The sequence below is a fragment of the Lepidochelys kempii genome, chromosome 5 (genome assembly GCF_965140285.1).
Source record: "Lepidochelys kempii isolate rLepKem1 chromosome 5, rLepKem1.hap1, whole genome shotgun sequence".
Lineage (NCBI taxonomy): Eukaryota > Metazoa > Chordata > Testudines > Cheloniidae > Lepidochelys > Lepidochelys kempii.
In genome coordinates, this window is record NC_136384.1 from 69764967 (window position 1) to 69782695 (window position 17729).

At 41.2% G+C, this 17729-nt stretch overlaps 1 protein-coding gene across 10 annotated transcripts in view; it reads right to left on the minus strand.

The window, feature by feature from the left end:
- PJA2 (praja ring finger ubiquitin ligase 2) overlaps positions 1-17729 on the minus strand; it is a 117247-nt gene that overhangs the window by 36313 nt on the left and 63205 nt on the right. For all 10 annotated transcript variants that reach the window (XM_073344665.2, XM_073344662.2, XM_073344661.2 and 7 more), the window contains exons 4-5: positions 10874-11059; positions 1604-1789 (exon numbers count right to left, since the gene is read on the minus strand). In XM_073344665.2, the coding sequence (XP_073200766.1) occupies positions 1604-1789; positions 10874-11059 (372 nt within the window). The remainder of the gene's footprint in view (positions 1-1603; positions 1790-10873; positions 11060-17729) is intronic.

The following is a 17729-nucleotide window of genomic DNA, read 5'->3' on the forward strand; positions in this document are numbered from 1 at the left end:
ACTAAACACTGTGTGTCTATACTTTTTCAAAAACATTTACATCTATTTTAAGTAAAGTTGTACACTCTGCAATGGAACAAACCCATACAAGGCTTCTGACACAATTTCTGACCTTGTATCTGATGCTTTTCTATATTATGCACATGAAAAATAAAAGCAATTTATTTTAGAGCTACTTTTTATAAATTCATCAGTATAATTTAGTGACAAGGCTTTGATATGAGCAGACATTGCAAGATGCAGGTATCAGCATTTGCTAGGTATAAGGGATATGCTTTCTGTTTTCTTATCAACCCTAAAAGATATTACCAATTTTTGTTTTCCAAAAAATTGAAACAAGACTTCGGGTTGTGCCTTTTAGGTCTTCATGATGCTAAGCCACACTCTGAAAGCTCTTGCTCCTCTCCCAACAAAAAAGTTTATTTCCTGCTTATTTTTCTACATTAGGAACTCAGGTCCTGTCTAGCCTGGAAGAGACTGTGATGTCACCACAACAATAAAAGTGAAAGGTGAACTATTGTAAAGGTAGGATTTGTAATTAGGCTGCTTAAAACTGTTTTTGGTCACACTTTTGAACTTAAACACCTAAAAATTTTGAATGTAGACTATTTTAAAAATTCAACATCCCACCTTTTCAATTAAGGGCTGAAAGTTAACACTGTACTTGGAAAACCAGCCTTGATATTCCTAAGGTTAAAAAAAAATGAAATGAAAACCATTGGTTCTTATAAAGCCTTTCTCCGCTAGATTAAACAGCTCTTTGGCACCCTCTGTTTTATCCCCATAAAGCTACTAATACACAGTCATCAAGTCACCTGTTACTCTCCTTTTGGATAAACTAAACAGATTGAACTCCTTAAGTCTCTCATTCTAAGGCATTTTCTCCAACCCTCAAATTATTTTTGAGGCTCTTTTCTGCACTCTCTAATTTTTCAACTTTCTTTTTAAAATGTGGATACCAGACTGTAAGAAATATTCTAGTAATGGTCTTATGAATGGCATATGGAGGCAAAGTCATCTTCCTACTCCTATTGTAATTATCTTGATATTTTGCAATATTTCTAAGTAATCTTAACACTGAAATGGAAAGAAACATGTAAAAATGATTTCTATGTGCATAGCACTGAAAAGAGAAATAAGACAAGGTTTATAATGCAGATCTAAATCCCTATAATTGCAGAGGAGTAACTACAAAATAAAAACCTTTACCAAGATCATATATACGTCAACATTCAATTAGATGAATATTCTTATGTAATCAAAAATGTGTATAACAACATTTATATAGGGGCACTTATCAACCTGGAAATGAATCCAAAATTACATCCACAGGATCTCCAATTTGAAATAACTACGTGGTACATCAGAACTATCTTAAAATTTGAACCTGAGCAATATGACACGTCTTAGTCTTCTTGTTGGAAGAAACAGCACTTATTGCAAGTTAACCCTGAAAATCCAGTATCATCGGCTTGTTTAAGCAGTAGAACAATGCTCAATTTGTGGCCTCCTAAATATAGCACAAAGTGCAAGATGACAGAAAAACTAACCATTAATATCATCTCACACAGAGAACCCATCACTTTTATGCACAGGTGCATACCTCCACTCCATGTCTAGGTCTTCACTCATACTGGAGTCATCCTCAAGGTTGTTGTTCCCATCCAACATGAAAAATCCTGGATGCACAAAATGGCTAACTGGATCATTTTCCTCATCACTGCTACTTTCAATTTCTTCATGGTACTGCAGCCAAGGAATCTCTCCCTCCTCCAAAGAGGTCTGTTCCCTACAAACAAATATTAGAAAAGCTGTAACTTAAACAAAATAAGTTCTAAAGTAAATGTAAATAATGGAGGATACTTCTTTTACTCTTAAGGGCTGTAAATGCAGCTTTCTCAGACTGAGGGTATATCTTCACTACCTGCCAGATCGGTGGGCAGCAATCGATCCAGCAGGGATCGATTTATCGTGTCTGGTCCAGACGCAATAAATCGACCCCTAAGCACTCTCCCATCGACTCCTGTACACCAGCACCGCGAGAGGCGCAAGCAGAGTCGATGGGGGAGTGGCAGCGGTTGACTCACTGTGGTGGAGACACCACAGTAAGTCGATCTAAGTACGTCAAATTCAGCTATATTATTCATGTAGCCAAAGTTGCGTAACTTAGATTGGACCCCTCCTCCGTGTAGACCAAGGCTCAGAAGAACTAGACTCTGAATCCAATGTCATCTGCCAAGATCCTAAGACAATAGCTCCGAGAGGTATCACCTGACCCATTCACCAAAAATCAGAGCTCCGTGACAGCCATAATTCTGTGGTCATGGAATTTGGCTTTTCCCCAAGATGCCACAGAAATCAGCATTTTTACTGCAGAACTTGCTATTTTGTTGCAGCCAGAATCAGGCATTTGTCTCACTGTCCAGCCAGGGCCCAGTTTCCTGCTGAATTTTGCTATCCATCTTTCCCTACAAGAGGGCAGTTAACTGGATTACAGTGCAATCTCTTTGAAATGTTCCATGGAACCAGCAAGCAAGGGATTGGTGACCAAGAACAGGAGTCCAGCTTGCAACAGTGGAGCTGGAAAGCCAAAATTGTAGACTGGCCAACTGGCCTGTCTGGAGAATAGCACTAAACAGTTCCATTTCCTTTGCTACTGTTAATATAAGGCAGGCAGAGAGAGGCACTCCATTTTCTCACTGGTAGATTTGTATATGTTGTTGTATATAATAGGAATCTGGGGAAAAATCATAGGAAAATTCTTATGCTCTCAGGGAAAATCTGAAATTAATATTTTAAATTTACACTTTGATTGTTGCCCCAAGATTTGTACTTTTGAACTGGATCAACAATGGGGGAAAAAAGGGGTACTCTGATCATAACCCTTTTGGACTGATTGTGTGAAGTCTAGTCAGCATAATATATGTTTTAAACAAAAAAATTAAAATTGCACTGCCCAACAAAGTACATATATCCAGTCATTGGTATACTGGACTGGAGTTAGGAGTCTACCTGGCTTTGCAACTGGACTTACTGCATGACCATGAGCAAACTTTTTTTTTTTTGTCTCTATGCCTCAGACATCCTTCACCTGGGATTAAAACCTGCCTACCCTGAGCAGGGATATTATGAAATTAATTTGGGATATTTTTAAAGTGCTTTCAGATCAAAATTGGTATAGGAGAGTGAAGTTTTATTTCACACAGAGTTGGATACTGAGTCATTTAAGATACAAATACATTTTAGTTTTTTCAGCATCTAATACAGTCTGTGTGTCATGCTCACTTTTGGTTTATCTTTTAAATACATTTTCATTCCTATTTTTACAATTGTTGATGGTGTTTCTCTTCCTATATTTCAATCCATAACCTGATTGAATAAGGTGCTTATCCTTGTAGAACTGAAATCTACTTTGGTGGACATGCAAAACCTACTAGCTATAGATATTAATATACTAGAATATCAGTATACTATAGCTGTTCCATTGGCAAGTCACTTGCGAAAACAGACAATACATTTAAATGATTCTGGAATCCAAATATTAAGTAGAAGTCAGATGGAGAGCAGAAGGAGATGGTACTCTCCCAAGCTCCATCCACCATCAACCCAAGAACTACACACTCTTGTTGCCAAAATTAGATGCTTCACATAGTAAATTGAGAAGATGACCATAAGAGGACCATCCTTCTTTCTGGCATGTTTTCATCACTAATGAAATACTTAAACTAACATTTAAATCAAGCAGCCCCAGAGAGTTAGCACACCAGATGAAGAAAGGATACTCAGAATTCTCAGGTTTCAGAGTAGCAGCCGTGTTAGTCTGTATCCGCAAAAAGAAAAGGAGGACTTGTGGCACCTTGGAGATGGACAAATTTATTTGAGCATAAGCTTTCGTGAGCTACAGCTTGTAGCTCATGATAGCTTATGCTCAAATAAATTTGTTCGTCTCTAAGGTGCCACAAAGTACTCCTTTTCTTTTTTCAGAATTCTCAGTGCTATTGTTTCAGGCTGCCTAGAGACCTAGGGAGGCAAAACTGCATGGGTTACACTCATTTTCAAGATTAAGTCTCTAGCCTGTAGAGTAGAGAAGCTAAACTTTTGTTAAATGAAAGCTTAGATTCTGGAAATCAAGATGGGGCCACTAAAGGAAAAGTAGCAGCTCCAACTGCTAGAAGCAAGCCCAATTAACAGCTGGCACACATCTCATCATAGTTTGGCACAAAGTAAAAGGAAAAGCATTGGATTTAGCATCTGCTCACCCTCATTTTTTGCCACAAGCATATACCTACGTGAGCTAACAGGTGTCAATTACAGGTCTCCTGATACTGTTTTATCTGCTACGAGATGGCTAAACATTGCATTTTAAGTTCTGGAGTGACTGCACCTTGAACATCATACTGATTCCTGATTTTTTTATTTGAAAGATAGTGACAATTTGGAGGAAGTTCAGAGAAAAATCAACATGAATGATCAGGAATTATTTAATTAGGATAGTACACAGGTATATAGCCAAGACTAAGAGGTGAAATCAACAAAGCAAATTTTAGGCTGAATCTCAGGAAAAGCTTTTTTACATTAAAATTTAAACTGTGCAATAATCTCACAAGATAAGTGGTGGAAACCCTGCAACTTAGGACAACAGGTACTAGGCTGAACAATACATAACTAGTACACATAATATTGGGTACAATGTGGCGTTGAGAGCAGGAGATGCACAATAGGTGGAGTTATAGAAGACGCTAATAAGAGTTAACATTTGCCAATTGTTACCACAGAGCTATCCCTAATGGCCTTTAAGGCCTTGCTTAGAGAAGAGAAATAGGTGCCTTCTTAAACCAAGTTAGTTCAACTGAAAACTCCATGTAACATGAATATACACACTCCTTCAGCTTGATTTTAGCAGGTTGAATGATAGGTGAAGTTGAGTTAAAAGGTGTAAAACTGTGTCTACACTGGTGTTAAATGAGTTTTTCAATACATTTGAACTAACTCAATTGAAAGATGCTTCGTTTAGTTTAAGCTTTTGCTTAGTTCAGAGAACACCTAAACTCTTGCTCACTTTTTTAAAAGAATTGTAAGTTTTCAATTAATTTTTCACTGAAAGGGACACCAGGATTAAATTTGATAAATTACTGGGTCCCTAACTGAGAATAAAGTTGAACTAATATATTGACATCACCCATGTTACTGTTTTTTCAGGTAAGATAGTCTTTAATAGCATTTAAAGAAATTTAATTAAAAAGTTAGTGTTTGGCTCTAGACTGCTCACTTTGCCAGTCAGTGAGGGTCAAGGTCTGTAATTGCCATTAACGGGCATTTTAAGGTGCTGCTGTAATGGAAAATTGAGGTTATGGGCCTCACCGAGTCCCCATCCCCAGAAATCAGAAATAACCCTGATTCCTTGAAAGAACATAGAAGGAACCTGTCTATCTCCAGCAGAGGACAGACAGCAGGAGACAACTCAACTGCTGCAATTGTTATGCCTCTCCTGCAATCTCGGCAACTATCAGAGGTTGAATAGGACTCAGTATGCTACATTACTGGGGTAGGGGCAGGAAGATACTCCAATATCGCTATGATGGGCTCAGTACAAGTACCTGAATAGGAGAGAACAGGCACCAACAAAACCCCTGAGATGTCACCTGCCTATAGTCCCCTTCCCCACACTGGGCACTAACTCCTCTCATATACTACAGAGATGACGGCAGTATAAGAACTTATAAAGAAATGAACAAGTTACATCATGTGGAAAGGGCTAGCTCTGCCCAGGATAATCATCCGTGATCTGATTTTCTCCATTCCCTCCCTCCTATTGCACTCAGGGTTATCCTGACTTCTCACTGCAATCTAGTGGTCCCTTTCAACTGTAGAAGGCAGAGTGAGATAAAACAGCTTCTCCAACCTCAGTTATACTCCCTCTCAAAAAGATGGTGATGCTAAATCCATGTCTGACAGAAGCAGGGATAGGCAAGGAATGCTGGGTAAATACAGCCTATAGCTTTGCTCACCACACACTACACTTCAAACAGGCTGCCCCACTGCAGTGAAAAACTGGGGTAACCGTGTTTGTAGCAGAAGAGAGAGAGAGCAGTTCATGTTCAAATTCATGTACCTGGTAGGCTGCAGCTCTCCATAATCTTGCAGAGGCTATAACATTCTGACAGAGTGGTTAGTTCCCAGTGAGATGTCTGGCAAGAGCAGGGGTTCTCAAACTGGGGGTAGGGACCCTCATGGGGTCGTGAGCTGCCAGCCTCCACCCCCAAACCCCGCTTTGCCTCCAGCATTTATAATGGTGTTAAATATATTAAAAAGTGTTTTTAATTTATTAGGGGGAGTCGCACTCAGAGGCTTGCTGTGTGAAAGGGGTCACCAATACAAAAGTTTGAGAACCACTGGGCAAGAGGGAAGAGGGCAGACGAGAAATATTGCAGCAGGTGCCCCTCCCTTTTGCCCTCATTACTCAGTATATTTTGCGTACGCTGTCTCCCAGCAATACAGGGTTTCAAGTATTTGGGAGTGTAAACCTGCCCTCTGCTGTTCTTCAATTGCTGCTCACAGACCTATATGGACTTCCCCTACAGGGGCAGCAGATGTGCTTTCTCCCGCTGCAATTAGGTGATTTTAGGGGCCCTTCAATCCCATGGTTTGCCCCCCCCCTTTTTTTTTTTAAATAAAGTGTCAGCCACACTGGCCCTGACCCACTTTTTTGTGTGTGCTGCAGATCAGGGAATTATTGAGGGTGACTGCCCTGTAAAGACTGTACTGTATACTGTCCTTAGAAAATACGATTTTCACTTCTGACACACTGCAAGAGTCTCAGCTTCTTGGCTATGTAATGCAGAATTGCGTGATTTCTGAAGAGAATGCAAAAATATCTTTTTCAATTGTTTTATGGTTCAGACAGAAAGGATAAAAGCCCTTATGTCTATATTTTTATTCCAATTTAGAAAAAAATCCAACATATGAAGAGGATGAATCACACTAAATCTCAGCAGTTGTTTGCAACAGGTTACTACCACTGCTCCGATACTAGTTAAGCAACACTTTTATTCATTCACCAAGTGTGAAGGCAAAGGCCTTGAAGAGACCACCTCTAATAATAGGACTATGGGTATTGTGTGGGTGTTGTACACAACACTGTTGACCAACATGACAAGCCACAGACACTGCTTTGATGAAAAGCAAAATTCAGGTGGTAAATTTGCCATGCCAGAGTGCTTGCACTGTGCTGGTCACAAGCCATCTTTTGCAACACAGCAATGGAACTCTAGTGCTTGTCAGAAAGGAAAGCTATTTTTAAAAGATTGGGTATATTCAGATGATTCTTCTATTTCATATAGCAAATACAGAAAAAATGTACCACCCAAGGGAATACACGATCATAATTCAATCAGTCTGTTGATGCCACTGACCTCAAGATTGCAATTTGAATGGCTTGAATGACAGAAAAAAAAACCCAGAGAAAGTCTTGTGCAGCTTTTTGGTCAACAAGGTAATTGAATGCACACTACAGTGAATGTTCTAGGTAAAATTACCTAGTTTTTCTTTAATCCATTTCCTTCCGCATTTCATAGTGAATGACCTTTCTAGCACTGCCTTGAATGCTTACTGATCTTCCAATTATGACAACCCGAAGAAAGCCTATGGCACATTGGGAAGACAAAATTCTATATTTTTGGCCAGACTTTGTAAGTTAAAAGAAAAAGAACAGTAAATGCTCAAATTTTGTTTTGGTTTTCGATCCAGATTTAACATATTTCAGACAAATACACAAGAAATGCCCTGCCCTGCATAGAACATAAAAGATAGTTTCGTTGTCATTCATGAGATATTTGTGTTTTTATCAAAAAAACCTTTTCTCTCCCTGCCCAGGCCACCAATAACCCCAAAGAGAAAAATCACAGCTTTATTTAAGAGATCGTATATTGTAGACTCCTCCTTAAGCTAAATATCCACCCTAGGGTACACTTCCCTTGCAACTTTCAAATCTCACATGCTTTCAATACCCTTAGTTCTTGATTCATAGAATAACAGAATATTCGGGTTGCAAGAGACCTCGGGAGGTCATCTAGTCTAATCCCCTGCTCAAAGCAGGACCAAATACCAACTAAATCATCGCAGCCAAAACTTTGTCAAGCCTAGGTAACCCATTCCAGTGCTTCACCACCCTCCTAGTGAAATAGTGTTTACTAATATCCAACCTAGACCTCCCCCACTGCAACTTGAGACCATTGTTTCTTTTTCTGCCATCTGCCACCACTGAGAACAGCCAAGCTCCATCCTCTTTGGAACCCTCCTTCAGGTAGTTGAAGGCTGCTGTCAAATCCCCCCCCACTCTTCTCTTCTGAAGACTAAATAACCCCTCAGTCTCTCCTCATAAATCATGTGCCCCATCCCCCTAATCATTTTCGTTGCCCTCCCCTGGGCTCTCTCCAATTTGGCCACACCCCTTCTGTAGTCGGGGGACCAAACTGGAAGCAATACTCCAGGTGTGGCCTCACCGTGCCAAATAGAGGGGAACAAGCACTTCCCTCAATCGGCTGGCAATGATCCTACTTACACATCCCAAAATGCCATTGGCCTTCTTGGTAACAAGAGCACACTGCTGACTCATATCCAGCTTCTCATCCACTGTAACCCCTAGGTCCTTTTCTGCAGAACTGCTGTTTAGCCAGTCTGTCCCCAGCCTGTAGCGGTGCATGGGATTCTTTCTTCCTAAGTGCAGAACTCTGCATTTGTCCTTGTTGAACCTCATCAGATTTCTTTTGGCCCAATCCTCCAATTTGTCTAGATCACTCTTGACCCTATCCCTGCCCTCCAGCATATCTACCTCTCCCCACATCTTAGTGTCATCTGCAAACTTGCTGAGGATGCAATTAATCCCATCATCCAGATGAGTGATAAAGATGTTGAACAAAACTGGCCCCAGGACCAACCCTGGGGTACTCCGCTTGATACCAGCTGCCAACTAGACATCGAGCTGTTGACCACTACTCGTTGAGCCTGACAATCTAGCCAGCTTTCTACCCACTTTATAGTCCATTCATCCAATCCATACTTCTTTAACTTGCTGGCAAGAATACTGTGGTAGACCGTATCAAACACTTTGCTAAAGTCAAGATATATCACATCCAATTAATAGAAAACATCCTATAACACCATTAGGGGATGAAAATAAAATAACTAAGTAGAATTAAAGTGGACATATGTTCCTAATCTGATACAGTATCTCTGCTATTTACTTCCTCTTTCTGGATTTAGAGCCAATATTTATTAGTACCAAATATCCCTACATCTCACTCTGGTCTAATCTCTCCAAATTGCCTCATGGAGTGTTACTCTGTTTAAGTTTTACAATTTATTTTTTGTCAATAAATTTGATCAGAGTTGAATTTACACCAGAAAAAACACTCAAAGACTAATTAATAGGCAAATTCCTGCACAGCAACCTGGACACAGAGCCATACAAGGAATCTCCCACAGAAACAAAACAGACCCTGTGAACTCTGAAGACTTTTCCAGATAAATGAAATTTCTAGAATACAATAATCATTGTGACCGAAACAGCTCTGCAGATCAGTTTGAGAAGTAGTGATTTAGAAAATTATTCACCACATTATTATTGTCACTAATATAGCAGCACTATATAAGCTGTACCAATTATTTTAAAAAAAGTATGAAGATCAACATTTTCAAACATCAGTGCCTATATTTGGTCACCTATACCCATATTTAGACATCTAAATCATCTAAATTATTATTTTTTGAAGTGTTGAACACTTGCAACCCTCGAAGTCTGTGAGATCAGGCCATTCTGATTTAGATGCCTACAAACAGATATAAGTAACCAAATTTAGGCACTCATTCACAATTCTTGACATATAATATTATTTACAGGGTAAAAAGAGTAATGGAAAGCTACACACTTTCACCCAAAAATATACACTGAATAACCTTTCAAATGTGTAATCTCCCAGGGCGAGTAATTTATTTGACAGGTGAATAAAATGTCAGGTTCTCCCACCATCAATGTTGCAAAGGCTGGAAAGATCTTGTGTCTGGACTGGTAAGTTTTTAACAGTATTTTTGCAAGTCTGTGCTAATTCATTACACCTGAAATTTATGAAGGCCAGAACAGAGATAGCCTAGTGGTAGCGATTTCCCAAGGCAAGCAGGATCTGAGAGTTCAGAAGAGCAGAAAAACTGGGAGTGACTACTGTTGCTCAAGGAAGAACTCTCTAGTCAATTAAGAAACAATACGGACTGGCTCAGAGGAGAGTTTTATCTAGTTCTCAGCTGGAAGCCTCCACAGTTTGCTTTGAAGAACAAAGTTGCTATGGTCATTGACACACATGACTGAATAGACAAAGAACTGATGATGGCAAATTCCATGACCAGAGGAAGAGGAGCAACCAGGTAAAGAGAAGAATCAGACAGAAAAACATGGAAGTAGATTTGTAGGAGGAGGTATCTGAAAAGTTAACATAAAAAGTAAATATATGTGAAGAAGAAGAGTGTTTATTACAACGAATTTAGACAAAGATAATACAGAATCCACTCTGACTGTTTTAGTCTAGTAAGTCTCTTTTGTTGCTTGCGCAATCATCAGTATTTCTCAAAAGCATTACAGTATTACTACAGCTATCATTCAGAAGTCAAGAATTACCAACAGTGGGTCTGTATGAAACATCAGAGTTATTTCCTGTTCTAAATGTAGGCAAATACTGCATTCTTTCTGATGCAACCGAGGTAATTGATGGTAAATTAAGATTTATTAAAAATGGCAATAATTAAATATACTTTTGAGTACATATCGTATTATTAATTCTCACTTATTAGTAGAAATCACTTTCTGAAATACAAAAATACATACCCGCCTTGGAAACAGAAGTCTGTGTTTTCCTCTTCTAGGCCACTGCTGTTGCTCTGCACTTCAGGTTCACGTTCCTCCCTGCCTGGTAAAGTCTCCCAGCTTTCATCACTGGAGGATTGGTCTTTTTCTGTAGCAGCAAAATAGGAGGGCAAACATGCAGACCACTCCCCATCACTGCATTCAGAACTGCAATTTGAGACAAGCCAATGTTGTGTTTAAAGTATTGACAGGTTCATAAGTAAATAAATTTAAAAAAGCCAAAGTTAAAATTCATTATTAGCTATTTCATGAAAAGGGTAGAGAACTGTTTCTAAATAGAAACAATATTTCTGAAATACATTAATTTTGTACCATTCATGTATCTTACCATTATGAATAAAAGCTGTTGTTTCTTTATAAAGAGGAGGGTTTATCTTCTTATAACTATGATTTTTAAAAATCATGTCCATATTATTTGGCACAATTTTTCATTTTTCCCTCCTCCATCCATGTTTGCAGAGTCCATGAAATACCTTCAAAATATTCACTCCAGATACTATATAAGAACCCTTTCTCTTGCTGCCCTGGGAAAAGAAAAGGATGGCAAGACCCTTGAGAGGAGCCAGGAGGATACAAGTGTGTGGCAATGGCCTCATTCCCATGGCATGTAAGACTTCACACCCGGACATTGATCCTCCACTTCTAAACACTATTTGGTACTTTTAAATAAAAAAAAAACTCTTTATATGTGAATTTGACATCTAAATTGAAGGAACAAGAGAAAAAAACTGATTAACTACTGAAACAGGGGTGGGCAAACTATGGCCCGGGGGCTGCATTAGGCCCTCCAGATGTTTTAATTTGGCCCTCAAGTTTCCGCTGGGAAGCAGGGTCTGGCGCTTGCCCCACTCTGGCACTCCAGCCAGGGAGCAGGGTGGGGGCTTGCCCTACTCCACGCAGCTCCCAGAAGCAGCAGCATGTCCCCACTCTGGCTCCTACGTGTAGGGGCAATCAGGGGACTCCGCATGCTGCCCCTGCCCCAAGCGCTGCCCCCACAGCTCCCATTAGCCAGGAACTGCAGCCAACGGGAGCTGCAGGGGTGGTGCTTGCAGATAGGGCAGCGTGCAGAGCCGCCTGGCTGCACCTCTGCATAGGAGCCGGAGCAGGAACATGCCACTGTTTCTGGGAGCTGCTTGAGGTAAGCGCCACCCAGAGCCTGCACCCAGAGCTAAAGGTAACCTCGCTGGCACCTGACCAAAATGACCAATGAGGAGACAAGATACTTTCAAAAGCTGGGAGGAGGGAGAGAAACAAAGGGTCTGTGTGTCTGTCTATATTCTGTCTTTGCCGGGGATAGACCAGGAATGGAGTCTTAGAACTTTTAGTAAGTAATCTAGCTAGGTACGTGTTAGATTATGATTTCTTTAAATGGCTGAGAAAAGAACTGTGCTGAATAGAATAACTATTTCTGTCTGTGTATCTTTTTGTAACTTAAGGTTTTGCCTAGAGGGGTTCTCTATGTTTTGAATCTAATTACCTGTGAGGTATCTACCATCCTGATTTTACAGGAGGGATTTCTTTATTTCTATTTACTTCTATTTTTATTAAAAGACTTCTTGTAAGAAAACTGAATGCTTTTTCATTGTTCTCAGATCCAAGGGTTTGGGTCTGTGGTCACCTATGCAAATTGGTGAGGCTTTTTATCCAACATTTCCCAAGAAAGGGGGGGTGCAAGTGTTGGGAGGATTGTTCATTGTTCTTAAGATCCAAGGGTCTGGGTCTGTAGTCACCTAGGCAAATTGGTGAGGCTTTTTACCAAACCTTGTCCAGGAAGTGGGGTGCAAGGTTTTGGGAAGTATTTTGGGGGGAAAGACGTGTCCAAACAGCTCTTCCCCAGTAACCAGTATTAGTTTGGTGGTGGTAGCGGCCAATCCAAGGACAAAGGGTGGAATATTTTGTACCTTGGGGAAGTTTTGACCTAAGCTGGTAAAGATAAGCTTAGGAGGTTTTCCTGTGCCCCAACCCCCTGCCCCAGCCTTGATACCCCTCCTGCCCTCTGAATCACTCAATCCCAGCCCAGAGCACCCTCCTTCACCCCAAACCCCTCATCCCCAACCCCAACCCAGAGCTTGCACCCCCAGCCAGAGTCTTCCTCCCTCCCCCCCACCAAGCCCCTGCCCCAGACCGGAGCCCCCTCCCGCACCCTGATCTCCTCATTTCTGGCCCCACCCCAGAGCCCACATCCCCAGCCGGAGCACTCACCCCCTACCGCACCCCAACCCCCAATTTTGTGAGCATTTGTGGCCTGCCATACAATTTCCATACCCAGATGTTGACCTCGGGCCAAAAAGTTTGCCCACCCCGGTCTAAAAGAACCAATGGCAGAGATGTTTTTCCTAAGAAAAGGGTAAAGATTGAGGAAGTTTAACTTTCACCCACAACATAGTGCAGTAAAGGAGCACAGTAGATGATATCTGACTGGATGTTACTCTCATGGCTTATAATAGCATTAACATTGTAGAGGCATTTGCTGAATCTCCAGAAGCAGTCTACATAACTTGTCAAACAGCACCTTCTGTAAAACAATTTGCATAGCTCTTGGATCTTTTGCCCCCAGGGACAGAGAACACCTGCTTAGATCAAAGCAGAGATAATGGAGTATGTCATTCAATAAAAAGTTACAGAAAACTATAATGAGTAGGGAAGCAGAGAGTCTGTAATCTGATGGAGAAAATCTCTTTTTATTTAAGCTGCAGACCAGGATTTAATCTGGGAGTCATTATGAAGTTGACATTTGAAATTTTACCTTCTTCCTACCTTCAAACTTATTTGGGAAAATGGAGAAAGTTTCCTTCTAATAGTACATACCCATGCTGACAGAATTTGCTGAAGAACATGTTTAACCAAATAGCACAGTACACTGGAAGCTACACATGATAAATGCAAGCTGAGGGAAAAATGTTGCAGGATCTGTACGTTTATTTATCCCCGCTTCCCCACCAAAAGAGACATCCACAGTTTTATACTGGCTCTGGTCATGCATGCTGAACCTACAATGGTAAATAAAAGCTATCCAGTAAGTGTCCAGTAAAGTTAGATGTCCCTCAGGAGCAGTCCCATAAATACATCTAACTGTCCATCTGATCTATGAATAGTTATCCCCCAGAGGAAATAGTTCCATAAAGCTGGAATGTCAATTCAAGCTGTCTTCAAGAGTCTCCAGTAAAACAGCAGTTAGAAGTTCAACAATATCCCAATTGCAAAAGAAATCTGAGAAGTCCATGAGAGAATGCTGTAAAGACAAGTTACATTAAAAATGAATAGATCAAGTTACCACGAGTGAAATCAACTAATTATTGCTTCCACAGTCAGTCATCTATATTCATCTTTTCACTGCATAATATAAATTATTTTCCCTTTGTGTGTCAGTAGCATATAGCCAAACCAATAGCACTGGTATTCCAAAGTTTAATAGTGACAAGGTTAAAGCCCCATCTACAGAACATAATGGAACAGTGTTTTCACCATGGTTAAGGACAACCTGATCCTGACTCTCAGGAATCAGGCCTGTAGCACAGCTAATCTCCAAACTGCCCCAACAATACAGCTGGCCTGCAGCAGCAGGCTGCCTGATTTGTCCTTGCCATCTGACTGGCTGAAGGGGCCAGCAGGCTGGCTCTTAAGTCAGCAGCAGCTGCAGGCTGGCTACTCAACACCCACCATAATGCCTGCTCCTGTGTTACCTTGTTCCTGCTACTCCTGCCTGACTCCCACCCCTGCCTCTGTCCTGTCCCTGCCCTTCCTTGCCTCTTACCCTGCTCACTCCAGTTTCTGACCTCCAGCTTGACCATGGATCTTTGACTAATGACTACTGTCTCCAGCTTGCCCCTCAGCTCTGGTATCCAGTTCCTAGCCTCCGGTTTAACCCTTGGCTTTAACTTTTACTACTGATTCTGGCTTGATCCTTCACTCCAGCTTCTCAATACTGATTCTTGCTCTGACCCTAGTCCTTAGTTTCTAAGGACCACTCTGACCACGAGGCCTGATGCCTGCCCCGATACCTAGGTTAAACCACTGTCAGCTGTAACAGCTTACACACACCTTTACTTCTAGTATGTATGAGTTCTCCATCACAAAGGATTTTGAGTTATTTTTGGACTGTTTGCTTTACAGGGATTTACTGTGTGCTTTTCTAGGATAACTCTGCTCTTCTACCCATTCAGCCATATGAAAGATTCTGGCATGATTTCTTATAATAATAGCCAGAGTCCAAATCCAAAGATTAAGGGCAAACATCTGAGACCTAGCTAAGTTAGGGCACCAAGAAAAAGGTCACACCATTAAAAATAAGAAAAATTCATAGTATTATCTCCCTGTATGGAGAAATCCACTTGGGACAAAAGCTGACTTACGGTGGTAGAAACCCACTGTTTTAATGGGGAAATGTCAACTTGAAACAAAATTGCATTCCCATCTGAAAAGTTTGTATCCATTACTGTCACAAGTGCAAGTTACTATAGCAAAACCAAAACTCTCTTTCATGTGGTTTGTTTTACATGTTTGACACCATGGCATATGGAGTCAGTTACACTATTTTGTTGATGGTGTGTGGCCTTCCCCAAGCCCTATGACGGGATGCTTACCAGTAACAGCAATAGCAGAGCTGAAACAAAGTGAAGAGATAGCGAGTTGTATTTGTAGTTTAAAACACCTGTGCTTACTATTTAATGGGTCATTTACTACCATGATCACTAAGACAATATTCATAAGCATGTGGTCTATATATTTTTTTCCTCCCTATCATTCTACAGCAAAGAGACAGATTGTCTCCTGGGAGGCAATGGTTAAGTTATATAAATGTAGTTCCTCTCCACATCTATAGTAGCAGCACTGTGGAAAAGAAGGTTACGCAATAATATAACCTTGAAAGTAAAATACAGTTACTTACCTACAATAACTGTGGTTCAAGATCATGTAATCAGTGCAGATCCCACTCCAGCTGTACATGAGCAACACACACACCAGTCTGGATTTTTTGAATAGCCATGTCTGTCAGGGCCTTAAATGTGCCTCATGAGTGGGACAGTCACAACCCTCCCACAATGCCCTCGCAATTCAAAGCCTGTATAGCTGAGGGCTCAGAAAAACTGGGATGGAGGGTGGGTCATGGAATCCACACTAAATACATCATCTCAAAGAACCATATAGCTACCGAAGGGAAAGTCACTGTATTTTCTTTGAGTATGTGTCACTGTGGATTCCACCCTAGGTGAGTAGCATCCTCCCCAGATGGCAAGAGTCAGGGTTTCAGCTGTATCAAAGAGAGATTCAAGTACTGCTTTTGCAAACTTGGCGTCTGTCCTGGCAGTCATGTAGCCTCATCAAGTGCATAATGTTTCCCAAAAGTCTCCAGGGTTGCTCCACATGGCTGCCTGACAGATCTCAAAGATCACCATATTTCTGAAATAGGCCAGAGACACTGCCTGTGCCCTGGTGGAGTGTGCCTTGATATTTAGAGGCAGAGGCTTGCCGGACAACCTGTAGCAGGTAAAAATGCATTTTGAAATCCACACAGAGATTCTGAGATAAGACAGTTTGACCTTTTTACGCACCACATTAGGTCAACACAAAGAGGTGTGGAGAAAGTTGAGGGGGGCATCTTTGGTCCTGTTGATGTAATAAAGCAGGGCCTTAGATACATCCAGAGTACAAAGCTTCTTTCCTCCTGGCAACAAGTGCAGCTTTGGGAAGAAGACTGGCAAGGTGATGGACTAGTTCAGGTGGAATTCTGAGAGACCATTTTAGGGATTAATTTAGAGTATGGTCTCATCATCACTTGGCCCATGTGAAAGAATAGCAGAATGAGAACTTGCAGTTCACTGGCTCTTCATGCTGATGTAGTAGCTATGAAGAAGACAGTCCTGATGGTGAAGATAACATAACAAGCATTCCACCAATGGTTCAAATGAGTTGTAGGAGAACAACATAAAGCTCCCAGATGGTAGCAGGGTCTGAAACTAGAGGGCAGGTATGAAGAAATCTCTTGAGGAATCTAGACACCACAGGGCATGAAAGACCAAGTGTGATTGTATTGGAGTGTGGCTCTCTGTATATTGCTTCCAGATAGACTTTAAGGGAGCTAAAGGCTGCTACTCCTTGCTTCAGGAGCAGTACTGTAGTCCAGAATCTTGGCTATCAGGACTTTAACTTGGTTCACATCATTTGGCACTGCCCATATGGAAAATCTTTCCACTTTAAAGAATATGTCTTCCTGATGGAGGGTTTCTGACTGTAGAAGGATCTCCTTGTCTTACAATGAACAGTCTCTCTCAGTCCTTCTCAACCACCCAAAAGCCAGGCTCTCAGATGCACCAGCTATGGGTCCAGGTACAATATTTGACTCTACTTCTGCCAGACTGTTTCTGGGCAGACACTGGGGCAGGGGGAAGCTGGAAGTCAGATGCTGGAGATCTGACAGCCACAACTGCCTCAGACAGGCAGGGGGTATGATAATGACCATAGCTCTGCCCAATCTGATCTTAGATAATGATCCCGGGGATTGCTGGAAAGGCATACAGTTGTACTTGAAACCATCAAAGTAGAAAAGCAACAAGAAGGGAACTGGAGTTCACATCTCCTTATGGTTGGTGTTGTCCACCATGGTGAAAAGATCTATAGTGCAAGTTCTCCACTGGTGGAATAACAATTCCAGGATTGATTCTGCACTGACCATTCATGGCTGGTCACCACATTCTTACTCTAGAAGTCAGCCAGGTCATTGCTAACCTCTGGTAGATGGAGAACTATTAGAGTCACCCCATGCTGATAGCACCATTTCCAGACTCAACGACCTCCAGGCAGAGAGGGAATGATTGAG